The 26,355-nt window shown below is 36.5% G+C and overlaps 1 protein-coding gene across 4 annotated transcripts in view; it reads left to right on the forward strand.

The window, feature by feature from the left end:
- Positions 1–26,355, forward strand: part of ARHGAP32 (Rho GTPase activating protein 32) — a 307,294-nt gene that overhangs the window by 99,956 nt on the left and 180,983 nt on the right. For 3 of the 4 annotated variants that reach the window (XM_030794518.1, XM_030794519.1, XM_003253401.4), the window contains exon 2: positions 7,380–7,488. In XM_030794518.1, the coding sequence (XP_030650378.1) occupies positions 7,384–7,488 (105 nt within the window). In that variant the 5' untranslated portion in view covers positions 7,380–7,383. Of the gene's footprint in view, positions 1–7,331; positions 7,489–26,355 lie in introns of those variants that run through there. The other variant, XM_030794520.1, reaches the window with a different exon arrangement.

The following is a 26,355-nucleotide window of genomic DNA, read 5'->3' on the forward strand; positions in this document are numbered from 1 at the left end:
AGAGATGACACAAACAAATAGAAAAACATTCCATTCTCATGGTTGGGAGGAATCAATATTGTGAAAATGGCCATACTGCCTGGAATAATTTATAGATTCAATGCTATTCCCATCAAGCTACCATTGGCATTCTTCACAGAATTAGAAAAAACTATTTTAAATTTCATATGAAATCAAAGACGACCCCATATAGCCAAGACAATCCTAAGCAAAAAGAACAAAGCTGGAGGCATCACGCTACCTGACTTCAAACTATACTACAAGGCTACAGTAACCAAAACAGCAGGGTACTGGTACCAAAACAGACATATAGGCCAATGGAGCAGAACAGAGACCTCAGAAATAACACCACACATCTATAACCCTCTGATCTTCGACAAACCTGACAAAAACAAACAATGGGGAAGAGATCTCCTATTCAGTGAATGGTGCTGGGAAAACTGGCTAGCCATATACAGAAAACTGAACCTGGACCCCTTCCTTTCACCTTATACAAAAATTAACTCAAGATGGATTAAAGACTTAAATGTAAAACCTCAAACCATAAAAACCCTGGAAGAAAACCTAGGCAATACCATTCAGGACATAGGCATGGGCAAAAACTTCATAACAAAAACGCCAAAAGCAATTGCAATAAAAGCCAAAATTGACAAATGGGATCTAATTAAACCAAATACCTTCTCCACAGCCAAAGAAACATCATCAGAGTGAAGAGGCAACCTATAGCATGGGAGAAAATTTTTGCAATCTACCCCTCTGACAAAGGTCTAATATCCAGAATTTACAAGGAACTTCAAACATATTTACAAGATAAAGATAAATAACTCCATCAAAAAGTTGGTAAAGGATATGAACAGACACTTCTCAAAGGAAGACATTTACGTGGCCAACAAACATATGAAAAAAAGCTCAACATAACTGATCATCAGAGAAATGCAAATCAAAACCACAATGAGACACCATCTCATGCCAGTCAAAATGGCGATTATTAAAAAGTCAGGAAACAATAGATGCTGGCGAGGCTGTGGAGAAATAGAAACACTTTTACACTGTTGGTGGGAATGTAAATTAGTTCAACCCTTGTGGAAGACACTATGGCAATTCCTCAACGATCTAGAACTAGAAATACCATTTGACGTAGCAATTCCATTACCCAAAGGAATATAAATCATTCTACTATAAAGGCACTTGCACACATATGTTTAATGCAGCACTATTTACAACAGCAGAGACATGGAACCAACCCAAATGGCCATCAGTGACAGACTGGATAAAGCAAATGTGGTACATATGCACCATGGAATACTATGAAGCCATAAAAAGGAATGAGATCATGTCCTTTTCAGGGACTTGGACAAAGCTGGAAGCCATCATCCTCAGCAAGCTAACACAGGAACAGAAAACCGAACACTGCATGTTGTCATTCATAAGTGGGAGTTGAACATTGAGAACAGATGGACACAGAGAGGGAAACAACACAGATCAGGGCCAGTTGGGGGGTGGAGGGTGAGGGGAGGGAACAGAAAGTAGAGGACGAGTCAATAGGTGCCCCAAACCACCATGGCACATGTATACCTATGTAACAAACCTGCACGTTCTACATATGGATCCTGTTTTCTTTTTTTTGAAGAAATTAGAAAGAAATTATATATATATATATTTCCCGTTAATAGTGTGGTCAATTATAGGGCTTGATTTTAGAACGTTAAATCAATTTGCATTTTGAACTGAAACTCACTCGGTCACTATCCTTTTTGTATATTACTGGGTTTTTGTATATTACTGGGTTTGATTTTATATTTTGTTTAGGAGTTTTTAACTATGTTCATTATATCAACCTATAATTTTCTCTTCTAGTAATGTCTAGCTTTTGCTATAAACTCTGGCTTGGCCTTATTGGATAGATTGGGAAGTGTTCCTTTTATTTTTATACTTTGGAAGAATGTTGATACAATTTTTATTATTTTTGGCTTGTGTGTTTAAAAGAGTTCAATGAATTCATTTGGGCTTGGAGTTTCCTTACAGATTAATTTTGTTTAATAGCTGTAGGACTGTGCAAATATTTTTGTTTATTGTTTCAGTTTTGGTGAATTGGGTTCTTCAGAGGATTTGTTCATTTCAACTAAATTCTCAACTGCATTGCAGTAAAAATGTTCATAATGGCCTCAGAATCTTTTTTTTTTTTTTGAGACGGAGTCTCACTCTGTGGCCCAGGCTGGAGTGCAGTGGTGTGGTTTCGGCTCACTGCAAAGCTCCGCCTCCTGGGTTCATGCCTTTGTCCTGCCTCAGCCTCCTGAGTAGCTGGGACTACAGGCGCCTGCCACCATGCCTGGCTAATATTTTGTAGTTTTAGTAGAGACGGGATTTCACCGTGTTAGCCAGGATGGTCTTGATCTCCTGACCTCGTGATCCACCCGCCTCGGCCTTCCAAAGTGCTGGGATTACAGCTGTGAGCCACCACGCCCGGCCCAGCCTTAGAATCTTTTTAATGTTCACAGGCTTTCTGTTTATGGCTCCCTTTTTATTATCTATATCGTAGATTCTCCATTTTTTTATTGATCAGACTTGTTCTAGGGATTGTTCATTTTATTAATCTTTTTAACAATCAACCTTTGGCTTTGTTTTCTCTTTTATACACTTACTTTCTATTTTATTGGTTTGTTACTTAAACATTTTTAAATACTTTCCTTGAATTAATTTACTATTCTTTTTCTAGCTTCTTGTGATAGAAGCTTAGAAGTATTAATTTTTCAACTTGTCTCATTTCCAGGAACATGCATTTAGAGCTATAAATTTTGCTAAATACCTCTTTAGTTGTATTCCACACATTTTCATCTATTATATTTTCATTATCCTTCACATAAAAAGACTTTCTAATTTCCATTGTGATTTTTATGTTTGGTTTATGAGTTATTCAGTATTGTGTTTCTTAATTTCCAAACATTTAGAGGAATTTCTGGTTATCTTTCAGTCATTGATTTTTAGTGCAGTTCTGCGGTGGTTACAAAACGTGATTCATGACTTAAATTTTTTTAATTTGTTGAGACTTCATCTTCTAGCATTTAGTCCATTTGTAAATGTTTCATATATGCTTGAAAAGAATGTGAAAGAAAAAAAGAGTTTTGTGGTTGTTGGGTTTAGTGTTCTGTGTTAGTTCACATTGGAAAATTGAATTGTTCAAGTCATACTTATGGTTTTGTCTGCTTATTCTATCAGCCATTGAGAGAGATTTGCTAAAATCTACAACTGTGATAGTGGATTTATCTATTTTTTAGTTCTTTCAACTTTATGTATTTTGAAGCTGTTATTTTTTGCATACAAATTTTGTTTACAATTTATTGCATATAAATTATGTTAACCTGTTAATTTGATGCTTTTATGAAACGTCCCCCTTTATCTCTAGTAATACCTTGTGCCTAAGATCTACTTTGCCTAATGTAATATAGCTACACTAGCCTTCTTTGGCTAGTGTTTACATGGTATCAATTTTTGTAATCTTTCCATTTTCTACCTTTTGGTGTTGTTATATTTAAAGTATGTCTCTTAGGATATAGTTGTTGCTTTTTATTTTGAGACAAGTTCCTTTTCTGTCACCCAGGCTGGAGTACAGTGGTGTGAACATGGCTCACTGCAGCCTCGACGTCCTGGGCTCAGGTGATCCTCTCACCTCAGCCTGTGGAGAAGCTGGGACCACAGGTGTATACCATTTCACCTGGCTAATTTTTGTGTTTTTTTTTTTTTTTTTTTTTTTTTTTTTTTACAGATGGGGTCCCACTGTCATGCCCAGTCTGGTCTTGAACTCCTGGGCACAAGTAATATGCCCACTTTCGCCACCTGAAGTGCTAGGATTATAGGTGTGAGCCACTGTGCCCAGCAATTGTTGATTTTTAAATCCCTTCTTATAGTCTTTGTGTTTTAATAGGGATCTTTAAGTCCATTTACTTTTTTTAATTAATAGAATTGACATGCCATGTGATTCACTTTTAAAGTATACAATTCAGTGGTTTTTAATATATTCACAAAGTTATATGAAAACCACCATTATCTAATTAGAGAGCATTTGAGAAAGAAATCCCTTACCTGTTAGTAGAACTCTCCATGTCTCCATCTCCCCAGCCTCTGGAAACAACTAATACACTTTTTGTCTCTATGGGCTTGACTATTCTGAAAATTTCATATATAGAGAATTATATGATTTGTGGTCTTTTGCATCTGACTTATTTTATTTAGCATAATGTTTTCAATGTTTATCCCTGTGGTAGCATGAATCAGCACTTCATTCTTTTTTAATGACTGAATAATATTTTATTATGTGTACCTAGTGCATTTTGTTTATCCTTTAGTTGCTGGGCATTTTGATTGTCCCTACTTTTTGGCTATTATGAATAATATTGCTATGAATATTCATGTACAAGTTCTTGGTAGACATGTTTTTATTTCTCTTGATTAAATACCAGGAGTAGAATTGCTTGGTCATTTGGCAATTCTCTGTTTAACATTTTGAGAAACTGCCAGTCTTTTCCACAGTGGCTGTGCCATTTTACATTCCTTCCAGTAATGAATGAGGGGTCTGATTTCTCCATATCTTTTCCAGCTAGTCTGTTTGCTTTCCAAATTATTAATATGCTTGGATTTAAGTTTACCATTTTAATATTTGTTTTTATTTGCCTTGTTTTATTATTTCTTCTCTTATTCTTTATTTCCTGCCTTCTCTTAGATTAATACGTATGTTTTATTTTTCAAAATTCCTTTCCTCTATCAGCTTTTCAGTTATACATTTATTTCTTGTTCTTTTAGTGTTCACTATAGAGACTGCAACATATATCTTTGACTTATTTACAGTATGCCATAAAATAGAACTTTTCTCACTTCTTAACCAATAGAGACATCCTAAACTGACCGAATGTACATTTCTTATCCTTTGTGTTTTTAATGTTTATATATTGTAAACTTCATAAGACATTATTTTTATGTTTATACAGTATTTACTTATATTTCCCCACTTTTGCCCTTTATTCTTTTCATGTGTTTCTGTAGTTTTGGAATCAGTTTTCTTTAATTAGGAATTCTCTTTCCTATTTCTTTTATTGCAGATCTCTTGGTGGTAATTTTTTTCAGCTTTCATTTGTAAATAATTTGTTTTACCTGCTTTCAGAATGGTTACTTTGGTGAGGTAGAAGATTCTAGGTTGGAAATATTTTTTCCTTTTAGCACACTGAAGGTTCATTTCATTATTTTCTCTTTTCCATTGACATGTCTTCTCACATTGGTATTATTGCTTCTTGGAAGTCAACTTTAAAAAATTCTCTGGCTACTTTTAAGAATTTCTCTTTGTGTTTGGTTTTTAGCAGTTTGACTGTAATTTACCTATGGTTTTAATTTTTTAAAATTCTGCTTGAGGTTTATAGAATTTCTTTGACTCATTAGTTTGATGATTTCATCAGTTTTGAAAACTTTTTAACATTTGTTTTCAAATATTGCTTTTGTCACATTCTCTTTTTTTAAAAAATTATCTCCCTTATCTGTCATCAGTTTAGACATATTTGAGATCTTTTTTTTAAACCAAGTCTCTCATCCTTTATACTATTTTGTGTATTTTCTGTTCCTTTTTTCTCTGTGTTCTTCAATGTGGATATTTTCTACTAAACTATCTTCCAGTTCACTAACCCTCTCTTTAGCTATGTTTATTGTTCTACTAAATGTATCTAGTTAGTTCTTAATTTCAGATACTGTATTTTTCAGTTTTAGAATGAACATTTGATTTTATGGATTCCAATTCTCTGTTGAAATTCATCATTTCTCTCTTATTTTTTACTTTCATTCAATTGTACATATAAATCATAAATGTTTTTAGCAATTTGATAAAAATTTAACTAAATTCTTCTTATGTATCCCTCTTCTCCCTATATTGTGTTCAGAAAAGTAACTGCTTGTCATCCATCTAATCTCAGAGAGGCTTGTGTTTCCATAGTGTTTAGTTGGTTGCCCTGAGACCTCAGTTTTCTGTTGTGTCCGAGAAAAGTCAAGATTTTCAGATTATCTATTTTTTTTATTATTACTGGGCTAGGAGTGATGCTCTTTACAGCTTTCTGCATCATAGGCAGAAAATCACAAATGCCATTTTAAAGTCTCTTTCTGATAATGCTAAGATCTGAATGAAATGTGAGTCTTTCTGGTTTGACTTTTTTTCTCTCAATTTTCACTAGTTCTTCTTTTTTTAAGCATGCCTCATAATGTTTACTGGATACTAGATAATGTGGATGAAAGATTTGCAGAGAGTCTGGAGAATGCTTTTTCCTCCAAAAACAGTTAATTTTTCTTCCCCTACTTCTGATTCTGTGAAGGCTTGGTCTGGGGCTTTGTTAGAATTTTTCTATTGCTATTTTGTCCATACTCTTAAGGCATGGCTTTTTTAGAGTCTCACCTAATAGCTCAGGGGTTTTTCAGTGCTCCTCCATCTTGGCAGTGCTTGCTTGCCAGCCCATCTCCTCAACATTGATGGGCTGCCAAAATGTCTACTTGCCTCTTTACTTGGTTTGTTTTGGGTTTCTTGGCATCCTCTCCTACATGTTTATAAGCTTAGGACTCAGTTAATAATTTGAAGTGACTTTTGCTGTAGATTTCTGGGCTGTTTCTCTTTAGGTCTTTTTTGGGGGTATTTTACCTCCTGAATTCCTCCCTGCTTTGGTAATCCCAGCCTCCAACCTCTGCCTTCTCATCCCACTAAGATTACAGTTATTATGTTGGGCTCTATTTCCCATGATTGATTTGAAAAATTGTCTTATACAAAAAGAAGGATTTAATGTGGAATTTGCTTAACTGGGCTTTCCTTCTCTCAAAGTTTGTAGCCCTGGAAGTCCCATCTGTATTGGTTGCTTTCTGTTGCCTTCAGACAAGCTGTTTTATATGTTTTGCCCAGCATTCATAGTTGTTCTCGTTGCAAATCCTTATTTGTTGCACTCTGCTCCATTGATTGGAACCAGAAATACCATATCTCTTCTTTATTCTGTAATGATACTAATGCTTAGCACAGTTCTGTAAATATTGATTCAGAGTAACTAATTGCTGTTGCAAATCTTTTCAAGGTTCAGATTGTGTTGAACTGATAAAAATCAGTTTTTATATAATAACCATGGACCATAAAGGTTAACTAGCTATAAACCTTATTTTATCTTCTGGAATAAAAGCAGGTGTTTGGTACATTAGAGGAGACCTCTGAAAGCCAGAGTAGAAATAAAGGATCACTGCTATTCACTTAAGCTCTTTTAGCTGAACTTCAAATCTGACATGTAGTTTTTCTGCTCTTTCAATTGTGAGCATTGGAAGGCTTTCATAGAATTGGAAATTCTTATCAGAATCTTTCATGTTTTGATCTCTAGGAAGATGAAGTCCTCAGTACATTCTGAAGAAGATGATTTTGTTCCAGAGCTACATAGAAACGTACACCCTCGAGAGCGGCCTGATTGGGAAGAAACTCTTAGCGCAATGGTAAATCAGTTTTATACAATTGTTCATATATACATATATATGTATATATAGCACTTATATAAGGAAAAGGAACTGAGAACACATTACACAAAAAAATTTGTTGCTTTGTTCATTTATTCAGGAAATATTTATTGAGTGAATACTGTATACTTGGCACTGTTTTAGAGTCTGTGGGCAGAGTAATAGGGTTACAGAGTGGTAAAAATACAGTGTGAAAGGATAGGTGCTAATTATATAGGGTAGTCACAGATGGCCTCTGTGGGAAGATGAGGTTTGATCAAAGACCTGAAGGAGGTGAGGGAGTGAGTAGTGCGTTTATCTGGAAACACATCATTTTAGGCAATGGAAGAACAAGTTACAGGCTGTGGCATAGGATTAGAGAACACGTTGGAAGAAACACAAATAGGATAGTGTGGCTGAAACTGGATGAGAAAGAAACGAGGTCAGAGAAGTGGTTTGGGTGGGTGGAAAGCAGATCATGCAGTTTCTTGTACTTTATTGATGAAGACTTTGGCTTTTTATGCTTAGTGAGATGGGAAACCATTGGAGGATTTTTGGCTGAGCAGTGACACAATCTGACTTAAAATGTTAAAGAAGTCTCAGGTTACTGTGAGTAGGAGGAGGCAAAAGAAGAAGTAAAGAGAATCTGTGTGTTATAATTAATAGGTAAATAGTGATGGTAGCTTGAACCAGGATGATAGCACCTATAGTGAGAATTGGTTAGATGCTATAGTTTTACTCATAAAGCCAGCTGTTTTTTCAATGAATGGGTAATAAGAGTATGAGATAAAGATATATTAAGAATGACTTCAAGTTTTTTGGCTTCGTCAACCTGAAGAATGGAATTTATAGTACTGAGATGCTGGAAAAGCAGTTTTTGTTGGGGGATAGGTGGAAAAATCAGCAGTGTAGTTTTTCACATAGTACGTTTGAGATACTCATTTAGTTTATTAAAACTTTTTGTAACAGGTCTATTAAGAAGAATGAAGAAATTCTTCTTTTGTGGGAGAGGACATTTTACTTAACTGTGGTTAAGAGTCAGTGTTCTCTGTCAAAATAAAATGGAAACGTTCATCTATCAGTGCTGATCTATAATGATATTTTACTTATTTCATTTTTGAAAACGTCTTTCAGGCACAGCAAATACTGACATAAATTCACAAACATTTTAATTGAACATATTGGTCACTAGGAAGGCATTTATAGAATTCTGTTAGATTCTCTTCTCGATATTTGCCTTTTAGCATGTTATTACATTGTCAATCAATTCCAATTAAAGATTAGGTGGAAGTTCTCAGTTGCATAGTTAAATAGAATTTGCAGTATGGAAATTTACTTTGCATTTACATGTGACCTGAAAAACCCTACTGGACCTGTAGTTTGAGCTCAGAAAAAAATATTCCCTACACGTTTGTATGGGAATGGAAATCTCTCTTCTTGTTTTAATATTTGATAGTTTGGGATGCATGGACAGTAGCTTGTGATTACTTGGGATTCTCAGAATACTAGTTGTCATTAAGACGACTTTATTGTCAGTGTTTCTTATATATAAGCTATGTTTTCTCTTGTAATTGTACATTAAGTTCACCAAGAAATATCATCAAGTCTGCAGTAAAAACTAATTAGCAAAGTCATTTAGTGTTCCATAATAGATGTCAAAAATATGTATATCTAAAGTCTTGTGCTGGTTTTCCACGGGAATGCTTCCAGCTTTTGTCCTTTCAGTGTGATATTGGCTGTGGGTTTGTCATAAATAGCTCTTATTATTTTGAGGTACATTCCATGAATACCTAGTTTATTGAGAGCTTTTAGCATGAAGTGGTGTTGAATTTTATCGAAGGCCTTTTCTGCATCTATTGAGATAATTGTGGTTTTTGTCATTGGTTCTGTTTATGTCATTGGTTCTGTTTTGTTACTGGTTCTGTTATGGTGGATTATGCTTATTGATTTTCGTATGTTGAACCAGCCTTGTATCCCAGGGTTGAAGCTGACTTGATCATGGTGGATAAGCTTTTTGATGTGTTCCTGGATTTGGTTTGCCAGTATTGTATTGAGGATTTTCGCATTGATGTTCATCAGGGATATTGGCATGAAATTTTGTTTTTTTGTTGTGTCTCTCCTAGGTTTTGGTATCAGAATGATGTTGGCCTCATAAAATGAGTAAGGGACGAGTCCCTCTTTTTCAGTTGTTTGGAGCAGTTTCAGAAGGAATGGTACCAGCTTCTCTTTGTACCTCTAGTAGAATTTGGCTGTGAATCCGTCTGATCCTGGGCTTTTTTTTTTGGTAGGCAGGCTATTAATTACTGCCTCAATTTCAGAACTTGTTATTGGTCTATTCAGGGATTCGACTTCTTCCTGGTTTAGTCTTGGGAAGGTGTATGTGTCCAGGAATTTATCCATTTCGTCTAGATTTTCTAGTTTATTTGTGTAGAGGTGTTTACAGTATTCTGTGATTGTAGTTTGTATTTCTGTGGGATCAGTGCTAATATCCCCTTTATCATTTTTTTATTGTGTCTGTTTTATTCTTCTCTCTTTTCTTCTTTATTAGTCTGGCTAGCAGTCTATCCATTTTGTTAATCTTTTCAAGAAACTAGCTCCTGGATTCACTGATTTTTTTTTTTAAGGGTTTTTCATGTCTCTGTCTCCTTCAGTTCTGCTCCTATCTTAGTTTTTTCTTGTCTTCTGTTAGCTCTTGAATTTGTTTGCTCTTGCTTCTCTAGTTCTTTTAACTGTGATGTTAGGGTACCAATTTTAGATCTTTCCCACTTTCTCCTGTGGTCATTAATGCAATAAATTTCCCTCTAAACACTGCTTTAACTTGTCCCAGAGATTCTGGTACGTTGTGTCTTTGTTCTCATTGATTTCAAAGAGCTTATTTATTTCTGCCTTAATTGCATTATTTACCCAGTAGTCATTCAGGTGCAGATTGTTCAGTTTCCATGTAGTTGTGCGGTTTTGAGTGAGTTTCTTAATCCTGAATTTTATTTTGATTGCTTGTTGTCTGAAAGACTGTTATGATTTCCATTCTTTTGCATTTGCTGAGGAGTAGTTTACTTCCCATTATGTGGTCAGTTTTAGAATACATGTGATATGGTGCTGAGAAGAATGTATAGTCTGTTGATTTGGGGGCGGAGAGTTCTGTAGATGTCTGTTAGGTCCGTTTCGTCCAGAGCTGAGTTCAAGTCCTGAATATCCTTGTTAATTTTCTGTCTTGATCTGTCTAATATTGACAGTGGGGTGTTAAAGTCTCCCACTATTATTGTGTGGGAGTCTAAGTCTCTTTGTAGGTCTCTAAAAACTTGCTCTGTGCATCTGAGTGCTCCTGTATTGGGTGCATGTATATTTAGGATAGTTAGCTCTTCTTGTTGCATTGATCCCTTTGCCATTATGTAATGCTCTTGTCTTTTTTGATCTCTGTGGTTTACAGTCTGTTTTATCAGAGACTAGGATTGCAACCCCTGCTTTTTTTTGCCTTTCATTTGCTTGGTAAATCTTCCCCCATCCCTTTATTTTGAGCCTATGTGCGCATGTGAGATGAATCTCCTGAATACAGCACCCCAGTGGTTCTTGACTCTTTATCCAGTTTGCCAGTCTGTGTCTTTTAATTGGGGCGTTTAGCCTGTTTACATTTAAGGTTAATATTGTTATGTGTGAAATTGATCCTGTCATTATGATGCTAGCTGGTTATTTTGCCCGTTAGTTGATGCAGTTTATTCATAGTGTTGATGGTCTTTACAATTTGGTATGTTTTTGCAGTGGCTGCTACCGGTTTTTCCTTCCCATATGTAGTGCTTCCTTAAGGAGATCTTGTAAGACAGGCCTGGTGGTGACAGAATTTCTCAGCATTTGCTTATCTGTAAAGGATTTTATTTCTCCTTCGCTTATGAAGCTTAGTTTGGCTGGATATGAAATTCTGGGTTGAAAATTCTTTTAAGAATGTTGAATATTGGCACCCCACTCTCTTCTGGCTTGTAGGGTTTCTTCAGAGAGCTCTGCTGTCAGTCTGATGGGTTTCCCTTTGTGGGTAACCTGATCTTTCTCTCTGGCTGCCCTTAACATTTTTTCCTTTATTTCAGCCTTGGTGTATCTGACAATTATGTGTCTTGGGGTTGTTTTTCTTAAGGAGTATCTTTGTGGTGTTCTCTGTATTTCCTGAATTTGAATGTTGGCATGTTTTGCTAGGTTGGGGAAGTTCTCCTGGATAATATCTTGAAGAGTGTTTTTCAGCTTGATTCCATTCTCCTCGTCACTTTCAGGTACACCAGTCAAAGATAGATTTGGTCTTTTCACATAGTCCCATATTTCTTGGAGGCTTTGTTTGTTCCTTTTCATTCTTTTTTCTCTATACTTGTCTTCACGCTTTATTTCATGATGTTGATCTTCAGTCTCTGGTATCTTTTCTTCTGCTTGATCGATTTGGCTATTGATACTTGTGTATGCTTCACGATGTTCTCGTGCTGTGTTTTTCGGCTCCTTCAAGTAATTTATGTTCTCCTCTAAACTGGTTATTCTAGTTAGCAATTCCTTTAAGCTTTTATCAAAGTTCTTAGCTTCCTTGCATTGGGTTAGAACATGCTCCTTTAGCCTGGAGGAGTTTGTTATTACCCACCTTCTGAAGCCTACTTCTGTCGATTGGTCAGACTCATTCTTTGTCTGGTTTTGTTCCCTTGCTGGCAAGGAGTTGTGATCCCTTGGAGGAGAAGAGGTGTTCTGGTTTTGGAATTTTCAGCCTTTTTGCCCTGGTTTTTCCTCATCTTCATGGATTATGTACCTTTGGTGTTTGATGTTGGTAAACTTTGGATGGGGTTTATGTGTGGATGTCCTTTTTGTTGATGTTGATGCTATTCCTTTCTGTTTGTTAGTTTTCCTTCTAATAGTGAGGCCCCTCTGCTGCAGGTTTGCTGGAGTTTTCTGTAGGTCCACTCCAGACCCTGTTTGCCTGGGTATCACCAGCAGAGACTGCAGAACAGCAAAATTTGCTGTGTGTTCCTTTCTCTGGAAGCTTCATCCCAGAGGGGCACCCACCAGATGCCAGCTAGAGCTCTCCTGCCTGAGGTTTCTGTTGACCACTGCTGGGAGGTGTTTCCCAGTCAGGAGGCATGGGGTTCAGGGACCCACTTGAGGGGGCAGTCTGTCCCTTAGAGCTCCAGCGCTGTGCTGGGAGATCCATTGCTCTCTTCAGAGTTGGCAGGCAGGAACGTTTAGGTCTGATGAAGCTGCGCCCACAGCCCCACCTTCTCCCAGGTACTCTGTCCCAGGGAGATGGGAGTTTTGTCTATGAGCCCCTGACTGGGGCTGCTGCCTTTCTTTCAGACATGTCCTGCCTAGAGAGGCAGTCTGGCTACAGTGGATTTGTGGCTCTGTGGTTGGCTCCGTCCTGTCCCAACTTCCCAGTGGCTTTGTTTACATTGTGAGAGGAAAACCTCCTATTCAAGCCTCAGTAATGGTGGACGCCTCTCACCCTACCAAGCTCGAGCATCCCAGGTCGACTTCAGACTGCTGTGCTGGCAGCGAGAATTTCAAGGCAGTGGATCTTAGCTTGCTGGGCTCCTTGGGGGTGGGATTGGCTGAGCTAGACCACTTAGCTCCCTGGCTTTAGCCCCCTTTCCGGGGGAGTGAATGGTTCTGTCTTGTTGGCATTCCAGGCACCACTGGGGTATGAAAAAAATACTCCTGCAGCTAGCTCAGTGTCTGCCCAAATGGCTGCCCAGTTTTGTGCTTGAAACCAGGGCCCTGGTGATGTAATCACCTGGGGGAATCTCCTGGTCTGCAGGTTGTGAAGACCATGTGAAAAGCGTAGTATTTGGATCAGAATGCACCATTTCTCACGGCACAGTCTTCTCACGGCACAGTCCCTCATGTCTTCCCTTGGCTAGGGGAGGGAGTTCCCTGACCCCCCTGCCCTTCCCAGGTGAGGCAACGCCCCACTCTGCTTCGGCTCGCCTTCTGTGGGCTGCACTCACTGTCTAACCAGTCCCAATGAGATGGGTCGAGTCCTGCAGTTGTAAATGCAGAGATCACCCGCCTTCTGCGCTGATCTCGCTGGGAGCTGCAAACTGGAGCTGTTCCTATTCGGCCATCTTGCCAGCCACCTCCCAATGTCCTCAATCAACTCTTGAAGCAACTATTCTCACCAGCAGATTTAAACCAATTTGTTTTTTTTTTTTCTGACACATTTATTTTACTGCTGCAATCAAATGTGATTTGATAAACTCACCATTGGTAAATGACTTTCCTTGCTTGCTGATAAATGAACTACTAGGAAATGTACTTAGGTTGCAATCTTGTTCTTTTTTGTGAAGAAATTCTGTGTGGTGATGTACTCGGTTTTAGAATTTTCTAATTTTTCAGAGTATTACTTTCCTGTGAGTTGAGAATATTGTAATGAGTGCATAGTTTGGTAATGTCAATGTATATTCCATTATTTTAGCACAGCTGTGGTGTCATTGTATGATAAACACAATGTTTTGCAATCTAATTTGATAACAAAATAATAGATATTCACCTGTGCCTTAAAAGTATGACACTCAAAGTCCACCTCTTTCTTATTTTCTAATTTTTATTCCTATGTATGTGTAATGGTAATTTTAAAAAATGTGGTATGATAATACACGTGGAAATTGAGATGCTGTTCGGTTATAATTTGATACTGTATAGTGTGCCACGCAGCAGTGGGGATTGATGGGAGAGCCATATATGGTCTTTTTTGCAGCTATTCACCTCTGCCATTCTATTGTGAAAACAGCTGTAAATAATACATAACAAATGAGTGTGACAGCGTTCCAATAAAACTTTATTTATGTATACCAATGTTTGAATTCCATGTAGTTTTCAAATGTCAGTAGTCATTCTGTTTTTTGACTTTTCACCCCAAACATTTATAAATGTAATAACTACTTTTAGCTGAAGGGCTATACAAAATAGGTGATGGACTGGATTGACTCTTGATTTTCAACTCCTTCTTTATCATACAATTTTTTAAAAATGTTATATTATTTCAGTAGTTTTTGGGGAACAAGTGGCTTTTAATTACATGGGTAGGTTCTTTAGTGGTTGTTTCTGAGATTTTGGTGCACCTGTCACCCTACCAGTGTACACTGTACCCAATGTATAGTCTTTTGTTCCTCACTCACCTCCCACCCTTCCCCTGGAGTGCCAAAGTCCATTATATCAGTCTTATGCCTTTGCGTCCTCATAGCTTAGCTCCCACTTATAAGTAAGAACATAATGATATTTGGTTTTCCATTCCTGAGTTACTTCACTTAAAATAATGGTCTCCAAATCCATCCAGGTTGCTACGGATGCCATTATTTCATTCCTTTTTGTGGCTGAGTAGTATTCCGTAGTGTATATATTACCACATTTTCTTTATCCACTCATTGGTCAAGGGCCAGTTAGGCTGGTTCCATATTTTTGCTGTTGTGAATTGTGCTGCAATAAACATGTGCGTGCAAGTGTCTTTTTCATAAAATGACTTCTTTTCTTCTTGGTAGAGATCCAGAGGTGGAATTGCTGGATCATATGGTAGTTCTGCTTTCAGTTCTTTAGGGAATCTCCATACCGTTTTCCATAGCGGTTGTACTAGTTTACATTCCCATCAGCAGTGTAAAAGTGTTCCCTTCTCACCACATCCATGCCAACATCTATTATTTTTTGATTTTTAAATTATGGCTATTGCTGCAGAAGTAAGATGGTATCTCATTGTAATTTTAATTTGTATTTCCCTGATAATTAGTAATGTGGAGCATTTTTTCATGTGTTTGTTGGCCATTTGTCTGTCTTCTTTTGAGAAATGTCTATTCATGTTCTTTGCCCACTTTGGGATGAGATTGTTTGTTTTTTTTTCTTGCTGATGTGTTGGAGTTCTTTGTGAATTCTGGATATTAGTTCTTTGTCAGATGCATAATTTGTGAATATTTTCACCCATTCTATTGGTTGTCTATATTCTCTGGTGATTATTTCTCTTGCTGTAGGGAAACTTTTTAGTTTAATTAGGTCCTGCATATTAATTTTTGTTTTTGTTGCATTTGCTTTTGGGTTCTTGGTCTTGAACTCTTTGCCTAAGCCAATGTCTAGAAGAGTTTTTTCTGATATTCTAAATTTTTATGGTTTCAGATCTTAGATTTAAGTCTGATCCATCTTGACTTGATGTTTGTATATGGTGAGAGATGAGGATCCAGTTTCATTCTTCTACATTTGACTTGCCAATTATCCCAGCACCATTTGTTGAATAGGTATCCCTTACCCACCTTATGTTTTTGTTTGCTTTGTCCAAGATCAGTTGGCCATAAGTATTTGGCTTTATTTCTGGGTTCTTTATTCTGTTCCATTGGTCTACATGCTTTTTTTTAATACCAGTACCATACTGTTTCTGTAACTATAACCTTGTAGTATAGTTTGAAGTTGAGTAATGTGATGCCTCCATGTTTCTTCTTTTGGCTTAGTCTTTCTTTGTCTATGTGGGCTCTTTTTTGGTTCCATATGAATTTTAGAATTGTTTTTTGTAGTTTTGTGAAGAATGATACTGGTATTTTGATGGGAATTGCATTGAATCTGTAGACTGCTTTTGGCAGTATGGTCATTTGCACAATATTGATTCTATCCATCCACGATCATGGGATGTGTTTCCATTTGTTTGTGTCATCAGTGATTTTTTTCAGCAGTGTTTTGCAGTTTTCCTTATAGAGATAGTTCATCGCCTTGGTTAGGTATATTCCTAAGGTTTTTTTTTGGCAGTTGTTGTAAAAGGCATTGAGTTCTTGATTTGATTCTCAGCTTCGTTGCTGTTGTTGTACAGCAGTGGTACAGATATGTGTATATTAATTTTGTTTTCTGAAACTTTACTGAATCTATCAGATCTAGGAGCTTTTTTAGATGAGTCATTAGGATTTTCTAGGTATATGATCATATCATCAGCAAACAGTGACAGTTTGACTTCCTCTTTACTGATTTGGACACCTTTATTTCATTATCTTGTCTGATTGTTCTGGCTAGGACCTGTAGTACTATGTTGAATAGAAGTGGTGAAAGTGGGCATCCTTGTCTTGTTCCAGTTCTCAGGGGCAATGCTTTCAGCTTGTCCGTATTCAGTATAATGTTAGTTGTGGGTTTATCATAGTTGGCTTTTATTATCTTGAGGTATTCCCCTTTTATTCCAATTTTGCTGACGGTTTTAATCATAAAGGGATACTGGATTTTGTCAAATGCTTGTTCTGTGTCTGTTGAGATGATCATATGATTTTTTCTTTTAAATTTTGTTTATGTGGTGTATCACGTTTATTGATTTACATGTGTTCAACCATCTGTGCATTCCTGCTGTGAAACCCACTTGGTCATGCTGTATCATCTTTTTGATATTCTGTTGGATTTGGTTAGCTAGTATTTTGTTGAGGATTTTTGCATCTATGTTCCTCAGGGATACTGGTCTGTAGTTTTCTTTTTTTGTTATGTCCTTTCCTGGTTTTGGTATTCGGGTGATATTGGCTTCATAGAATGACTTAGGGAGGATTTCCTCTTTCTCTGTCTTTTGGAATAGTTTCACTAAGATTGGTACCAATTCTTCTTTGAATGTCTTATAGAATTCAGCTGTGAAAACATCTGGTCCTGTACTTCTTTTGTTGGCATTTTAAAAATTACTGTTTGAATATCACTACTTGTTGAACTCTGAACAGACTACTTGGTCTGTTCAGAGTTTCTGTTTCTTCCTGGTTTAATCTAGGAGGGTTGTATATTTCCAGGAAGTTACCCATCTCCTCTAGGTTTTCTAGTTTGTGCACATAAAGGTGTTAATAGTAGCCTTGGATGATCTTTAATGTTCCTGTGTTATTGGTTGTATTATCTCCTGTTTCATTTCTAATAGACCTTATTTGGATCTTGCCTCCTCTTTTCTTGGTTAATCTTGCTAATGGTCTATCAATTTTGTTTGTTCTTTCAAAGAACCAGCTTTTGGCTTCATTTATCTTTTGTGTGGTTTTGTTGTTGTTGTTTCCATTTCATTTAGTTCAGCTCTGATATGGGTTATTTCTTTTCTTCTGCTGAGTTTGGGTTTGGTTTGTTCTTGTTTCTCTGTTTCCTTGAGGTGTGACCTTAGATAGTCTGTTTTTACTCTTTTAGCCTTTTTGATGTGGCCATTTAGTGCTATGAACTTTTCTCTTTGCACCGTTTTTGCTGTATCCCAGAGTCTTTGACAAGTCATGTCAGTATTATCATTCAGCTCAAAGAATTTTTAAGTTTCCATGTTGATTTCATTGTTGTCTCAAAGATCATTGAAGAGCAGATTATTTAATTTTCATGTGTTTTTACAGTTTTGGGTGTTCCTTTTTGAGTTAATTTCCAGCTTTGTTTTACTGTGGTCTGAGAGGATACTTGATATAATTTAGATTTTTCTTAAATTTATAGAGACATGTGACCTAACATTGGTCTATCTTGGAGAATGTTCCATATACTGATGAAAAGAATGTATATTCTGCAGTTGTTGGGTAGACTGTTCAGTAAATATCTGTTAAGTCCATTTGTTCTATGGTTTAGTTTAAGTCTGTTGTTTCTTTGCTGACTTTCTGTCTTGATGACCTTTGTAGTACTGTCAGTGGAATATTGAATTTCCCCACTATTATTGTGTTGCCATCTATCTCATTTCTTAGGTCTAGTAGTAATTGTTTTATAAATTTGGGAGACCTCGTGTTAAGTGCGTATATATTTAGGATTGTGATATTTTCTTATTAGATTGATCCTTTTATCATTATATAATACCCCTCTTTGTCTTTTTTCTACTGTTTTTGCTTTAAAGTCTGTTTTTTTCTGGTATAAAAATTGCTGCTCCTCCTTGCATTTGGTTTCCATCTGTGTGGAATATCTTTTCCCTACCCCTTTACCTTAAATTTTTTTGAGTCGTAGCCTTACGTGAGTCTCTTGAAGACAGCAAATAATTGGTTGGTGGATTTTTTTTTTTTTTTTTTTTTTTTTCATTCTGCCATTCTCTATCTTTTAAGTGAGCATTTAGGCCATTTACATTCACTGTTAGTATTGAGATATGAGGTACTGTTCTATTCATCATGCTAATTGTTGCCTTAATATGTTGTTTTTCATTATGTTATTGTCTTATGGGCCCTGTGAAATTTATGCTTTCAGGAGGTTCTATTTTGATGTCTTTCAGTGTTTCGTTTCAAGATCTAGAACTCTATTTAGCATTTCTTGTAGTGCTGGCTTAGTAGTGGCAAGTTGCTTCAGGATTTTTTTGTCTGAAAAAGACTTTCTTCTTCTTTTATGAAGCTTAGTTTTGCTGGAGATAAAATTCATGGCTGACAAATATTTTGTTTAAGGGGGCTAAAGATGGGAACCCAGTCTCTTCTGACTTACAAGGTTTCTTCTGACAAATCTGCTGGTAATCTGATAGGTTTTCTTTTATAGATTATTTGATGCTTTTATCTCACAGCTCTTAAGATTCTTTCTTTTATCTTAAATTTAGATAACCCGATGACTTTGTGCACAGGTGATTTTTTTGTGGTGAATATTTCAGGTGTTCTTTGAGCTTGTTGTATTTAGATGTCTAGATCTCTAGGAAAGCTAAGGAAGTTTTCCTCAATTAATCCTACAAATAAGTTTTCTAAACTTTTAGATTTCTCTTCTTCATCAGGAACACCTATTTTTCTTAGGTTTGGCCATTTAACATAATCCCAAATTTCTTGGAGGCTTTGTTCATTTTTTTATTTTATTTTATTTTTGTCTTTGTCAGATTGGATTAATTTGAAAGCCAAAAGTTAATTTGGGTTAATTTTCTTCAAGCTCTGAACTTCTTTCTTCTCTTTGTTCTCATCTATTGTTGAAACTTCTCAGGGCATTTTGTATTTCTGTAAGTGTGTCTTTCATTTCTGGAATTCGTGATTGTTTTTTCTTTATGATACCTATTTCTCTGGAGAATTTCCTATCTATATCCTATATTGTTTTTTAAAATTTCTTTACATTGGTTTTCACATTTCTCTGGTATCTTCTTGATTAGCTTTACAATCAATCTTCTGATATTTTTTTTTTCCTCTGGCAAATCAGAGATTTCTTCTAGGTACAGATCCATTGTTGGGGAGCTGGTGTGATCTTTTGGTGGTGGTGTAGAATCCTGTTGTGTCATATTCCCAGAATTACTTTTCTGGTTCCTTCTCGTTTTGGTAGACTGTTTAAGTGGAAAGGTATGGAACTCAAGTCTTAATGTTCAGATTTCCTTGTCCCATGGGGTGATCCCTTGATGTGGTACTCTCCCCTTTTTCTTGAGGATGGGGCTTCCGGAGAGCTGGACTGCAGTGATTATTATTTCTCTTCTGGGTCTAGCCACCTAGCAGGACAACCAGGCTCTGCGCTGGTGTTAGGGAATATCTGCAAAGAGTCCTGTGATATGATCTGTCTTCAGGTCTCCCAGGCATGGATACCAGCACTTGCTTGGATGGAGGTGGCAGGAGACTGAGGTAGACCCAGTCCTTGGTTGTAGATATGTTTAGTGTGCCAGCTTTCTCGAATGCCAGTTGTGCTAGCAGTAAAGTTGTCAAATGGAGAGACTCAGGACCACTGGTTAGCCAGGACGTTGTGGGCTGTGGAATTAGCTATTGTCTTCTTCTTCCTGGTAGCAGGATTATTCTGTCATAAGTTGCTGTTATGGCCCAAGTAGATTGGCCTCCAGCCTGTAGGTGGCGCTTTCAAAAGAGCACCAGCTGTAGTAGTAGTAGGGGGATCTATGCTTGCCCTGCATTGGCCAGGGTAAGGATTTTAGTTTGTCATGTGATGGATGGGGCCATAAAGCCCACAAGAGTTTCTTTCTTTTGTGTTTGGCAACCATGGCAAATAGAGAAATACCATCAGGTTGGGGCTGGTTTAGGTGGGTCCACGCTTAGGCTTTCCTTGGGTGAGGCTTGCTGTGGCCACTGTAGGGGATTGAGGGAGTGGTTCTCAGGCCAGTGGGGTTATGTTCCAGAGGGGCTTTTGGTTGCCTCTGTCGTTTCATATAGTTTCTCAGGGAAATGAGTGATAGCTGTAGCAAGAGGCCTTACCCAACTCCCTCATAGTTGGTGAGGCTGGCCTGGCTCCTGCAGTGCCTTGCTCAGAACTTGCCCCAGGCTGTGAGCCTTCCTGCTGAGAAAGGAAGCACGGCTTTCCCACCTCTCCCCTCCCTGTCTGTCAGCGGTGGCTCCTGCATTTGTATCTGAAGCAATTCCTGTTTGCCTCCCAGATTCTGCTCAAGGAAATCAGTGCCCAGTCAGAATTACTACTTATTTCAGTTGGAAGCTTTCTTTGTCTTGTGACCTCTCCCTAATTCTGCTGGCTGCCTTCCCTGAAGGCCCCTGTGAGATATAGTCGGGGATGGCTTCCCTGGGCTTGAACTGGAGACTGGGAGTGCATGCAAGGCACTTCTTGTCACTGCTGTTTCCACTTTTATGTTTTGCATGAGTCCTTAAATTTGTTTAAGCTCTAGTAAGTTTAAATCACTTTCCTGTAATCTGGATTTATAGATTCTCCAGTGGGGTTGTGTGTTCAGAGGCAGGTTTTCTCCCTCTCCTACTTTGGGAACTCAGTTTTTTTGCCTGTCCTGTGCAATTTGCAGTGGCATGCTGCTTCATTCAAAGATCTTTGAATTCTTTTGATTTTCCTGGTACATTTCTTTGGTGGTTCTTGGAGCAGAAGATCATGGTAAAGATCATGGTGTTCTCCACACACTGTTCTGTCTATCCAAGTGGGAGCTACACGTTAGCCCTGTCTGCTATGTGCCATCTTGTCCCTAAGTCTATTCATATAAGTAACTTAAGATGTAAGGCTTTCCTAAAAGTTTCAGATGGGAAATAGTTTTATTTCACTTCTTACAGTATGCTGTTCCTATCTGTATCATGATGCTTGCCTTATTGTATTAATCTAGTTGAATACTAATGTCTTTGTCTCCCTACTAGGTTGTGAGCTCTTTGAGGAAGGGTAGGGGTCATCTTGTTTTCATTTTATTGGATAAAGTTTAAAAGAGGATATAATCATGACTCTCATAGAAATATAGAACAAGCACAAGCCAAAGATATTTAACTCATTATTAATGAAGGAACCAGTCAGTTGTTAAAGGTGGTTCAAAGGAGAATTCAAAAATTACCATACTCTTATAGAGCAACCATTCTAAAATGCATACAAATGGATGTAAATCTGGCAAAACTGTTCTGTTTCACTGGATACAGTTTGCATTTCTATGGACAGGAATGATTTGTATTACTCTTATTTTTCTATAAGGCAAGTTCCATCTCTGCAGAGTTGTAAAATAGCTGAATCAAAAGACAAACAAAATTCCATACCCCTATGGAATCAGGTAATCTTCAGAGGTGCCAGCATTCTAGGGAAAGAACATTCAGTAACTTTTTTGCCTCTTTTTAAATCCCCCACTTTTCCTACAATTTTTAAATCTTCAGTAAATCTGCAATGAATTTATTGAATGGAACAAAGTTGACATTAGTATTTCATGTGGTGATCTGTTTACTCTGTTACTCTGTATTATCTGTATTAAAATGTCATATGCTGTATACATGTGAAATTACTGATTTCACTTCTGGAATCCACAGTGAGTTGTCTAAGCACTTATGGAAATTACTATTTATATAGTACATTTTAACATCTCATTATATTCTTATTTTATACTCTTACTAATTTCTTTATGTGTAAGCTCCTTGAGGGCAGGTGCCATAATCCTTCTTCCATTTAAAAAGATAAAGCATCACTCAATAAATAAGTGCATTGCTAGGTTGCAAAAGTGTGTAGTGAATGATGAAAACAGTATAAATGAGATTAGAGCCACAATTTTACTGCCATTTCTCTCAAAAATCATATTGATTTTAAGCAATAAGTTTTGGGACCTTTTTTTCTCAATAATAATCTAAGTGAAATATAACTTTGAGAATGAAATTTTTTTATTTACGGAGCCCTTTATAGAGTATTTACACTCAATTCCATTTGGTTAATTTTTTAAATTACTTCAGTGATAAAAGGGCTTAAGTATTAAATTTTTATTGATTTGTGTTATGACACCAGAATATTAGTTTTTTAATAAACATATCCAAAATCTGTAACTAGATTCAGTATTTCAAGAAATCTAATAAAATACTATAGTTTTTCTGAATTACTAAAAGCAAAATATTTACAGTTTACAGTGAAATTGTTTATCAATTAAATATTAGGCTCTTTGAGAAAATAAGATATTAAAAATACGAATAGAAAGAAACCACGGAGAGTACTGAACCCTGTAAATACTAATGTATGTGTAGCATATACAATGTGGATATGCTGGTAATGATTCGTGTACTGGCCAAGACAGAGCAGAATACTGCAAGATTTCATCACGCTATTCGAAATGGCACGCAGTTAATACTTAGAAATTATTTCTGGAATTTTTCATTTTACATTTTTGGACTGCAGTTAACTGTATAACTGAAATCATAGATAAGGTGAAATTTAGACTGGTTCTTTTTAACCTATCAACTTGTAAAAACATTTTCAGTTTGAATAAAAGAAAAAGTATTTGCAAATGTTTTTTAAATCAATATCCTTAGCTCTTTTATTCCTGTGTGATGTTTAACTGTTTGATGAGTGAATTTTAATTCAAAGGACCTAGTGATGTTTATCATCTCACAGTCTTTAAAAGCGGAATGTTTTATGTTATGTTGCTTTGTGAACCATCACAGATGTAACCATTGATTAATATGCAAAGCCCAGGTTTTGAATTTTTGCCAGTTTGTTCGGAGCTCTTCAGTAAACAACTGTTAAGTCTGTCTCTATCCTATCCTCTCCCATGGTACGTCTTCTCTGGCTAAAGATTCTGTGACTTTTCTGGCATGAATCAAGTGGTATTAATTATTGAAGTTATTTAATACATTACTGAGAGCTCTGATATATATTAAGTTGGAGTCTATGAAATTGATAATTTTATAGGTCAAAATTTTAACAATTGGCAGTTTCATAATGTAAGGCCTATAACCGTTTGAATTGTTGAACCAGTGCTTAAGCATGTGACTTTGTTAATCATTAAACTGAAAACTATATTTCAAATATGCTCTTTAAGTCGTTATGTGATCTGGATGTTACTTTTACTGATATAATTTGTTGTATAGCCTTTCAAAAAATTTTTAAAACTTACAAGATATTCAAGGAAAAAACTACATGAAACATGCAGGTGGAGGGATAATGGTTCTTCTGGGTCTCGACTGGAGTGTCGTGGTGTTCTAGGATCTTGCTATTTCTTCCTTTAGTAGAAATTTTTCCAAATAGACATCTAGTTTGTGGTCTTTCTTTCCTTCTACCCTTCTTCTATTCCTACTCTTTTCCCAGAATTTATATCATTTATATTTATAATATATCTTTAAATATTGCATGCACATTTTTACTAGTAAATCTGATGTATACAGAATTCAAGTGTAGAAAGAGATAAGTATCATTTTCTAGCAGCACTGAAGACCAACAATAACTTACCATAATAAAGTACCTGTAAAGGTAATGTTCTTAGAGTTTCATAGGAACCTTTGTGTAAAATGTCTGGTAAAATTATATACATTGTTGGAACCCTGTATTTTTAGCGAGCCTTCTGAATATAGGAGTATTTTTAATGATAAGGGAGTGAGATGAAGGAAAGGATGAATCTCAGTTATAGAAAAGTATAACATTTAAAAGCTTTGCTAATATGTAAATGTGTTAATTTTAGGTTGATTAACCAGCTGTTGCCTAGCAGAGGAGTTGTGATTATTAAACTAATGGTGCTGTCTAATAGTTTTTTCCAAATCATTTTAAATATTGCCTCTGAATAATTTTTCCCTGTGGTTAATTGGCTCTCTGAGGAGATATTTTCTAGAAGTGAAGTTTAAGGCAACACCCTTGCTGCAAAAGAGCTAGTTTTATAATCACTTTCAGAAAGCATGTTTTTTCCTTCAGTCTTCTCATCCTGTTGTTCCTACTCAAAATAGAGAATTGAATAAGAATTGTGATATAATTTACCCTTGGGGCTTATTTGAGGGCTATTTCTGTGTTTGTGAATTACCAGCTACTGAAATTTACCTGCCACCTTCTTTGATTCCTGTTTCTGGTTTTTAGCACATCCACATTGGTGGTGCTAGATAACACACTGGAGGATGTGTTCCCGAGCCTGGTCTATGGTGTCCAGATATTAAGACATTAGGAAATACTCCCCATTTAGCACTATTTTTAGTTCAGAGTTCTTGAGTTTTCTTATATGTGAAGTGTTTTTTTAGTGAAATTGCTAGGCTGTTATCAAGTCTGATGGAGGTGCATAATGCTGAAAAGAATTTTAAGAGAAACCACTAAGCATTATCCACAGATTCGATTTAGAAAGTGTCTGTGTGTTTTAAATAATTATTGCCATATTCTGTGGAGACTCTTACCTGAACTCACAATATGAGCCTATAAAAGCCTAATTATTTTTTTCCTTAGTACTGTACAGTAATGATTTTTCTAAGGACCTGCAACAATTTTGAATAAGTGAAGAAAACTGTAGTCTGTTTTTAGCATTGTCTATTTTGTTATATCAAAATTCTTTTGCAAATATTCAGACATGTAACTCAGTTACTTGAATTTCTTTGTGACATACTTATTTTTTAAGAATCACTTTAGTAACGTTGTTGTTCAACATAATATAACACAGTTTTAATAAATCTATCTTTCTGATGGTACGATAGTTTCCTTCCATCCAAGGGGGATATGTTCCAAGACCCCCAGTGGATGCCTGAAACTGCAGATGGTAATGAACACTATATATACTGTGGTTTTTCTAGTGTGTACTTGACAAACTTTAATTTATACATCAGGCACAGTAAGAGATTAACAACAATAACTAATATAAAACAGAACAGTTATAATGATATACTGTTCACAGTTTCATGGCTAGAAGGTTCATTCTTCCTGTCGATCTCAGCAGCCTCAGCATATGATTTCTTTTCTTTCCTTATTAAGTTGAGAACTTCACCTTTTCACTTACAGAAGCACTTTCCAGCTCCTCTTTGTCGTATCCATGTTGGCAGCATCACTCCTCTTGTGCTTTGGGGCTATTATTAAGTCAAATAAGCGTGACTTGAATACAAGCACTGCAATACCATGACAGTTGGTCTGGTCACTGAGATGACTCCCAAGTGAGTCACAGGCGGGTAGTCCACAGCGTAGATGCATTGGACAAAGGAATGATTCATGTTCCAGGCGGGACGGAGTGGGGCAGTGCGGGACTGTGTGAGATTTCATCACACTACTCAGAACTGCATGCAGTTTAAAACTTATGCATTGTTTTTTTCAGGAATTTTCCGTTTAGTATTTTTGGACCAAGGTTGACCATGGGTAACTGAAACTGTGAAAAGTGAAATCACAGATAAAGGAGGACTACTTATTGGATTTCCCCTACATTGTCTCTGTTCTTTTTAAGAAAGGGGACAGTACTTAGACCAATGGTAAAAGCTTCTATAAACATGTCATTTCAGAAATTCATTATGTGTGTTTCCTATGGTTAAACTGGCAGGAAACTGGCAGTCCTGTTTGCCTTTCTTGCAAGCACAAATTTTGTATCAAAATCTCATTTATTCAGTTGATCATGTATATATATATATACAGTTTTACCAGCATATAGACAGCTGCTATTTTTTTTTCTATTTAAGACGCCAAACTTTTTTTCCCCTTCATCACTATATTTTAAGCAGAAATGATATTTTTGTCACCATTTCAAGAAATATTTATAACGTTAGTCTAAAGCTTCTATGGCCTCTGTCAAATTCTGACTACAAATGATAAAGATAATACAATAAATAAAATTTGAATCTGTTAAAAAAAGTGAAAAGTGGCAAAAAGTCACTTTTTCCTTAGAATTATTTTCAG

The sequence above is a fragment of the Nomascus leucogenys genome, chromosome 15 (genome assembly GCF_006542625.1).
Source record: "Nomascus leucogenys isolate Asia chromosome 15, Asia_NLE_v1, whole genome shotgun sequence".
NCBI classification, from domain to species: Eukaryota; Metazoa; Chordata; class Mammalia; order Primates; family Hylobatidae; genus Nomascus; species Nomascus leucogenys.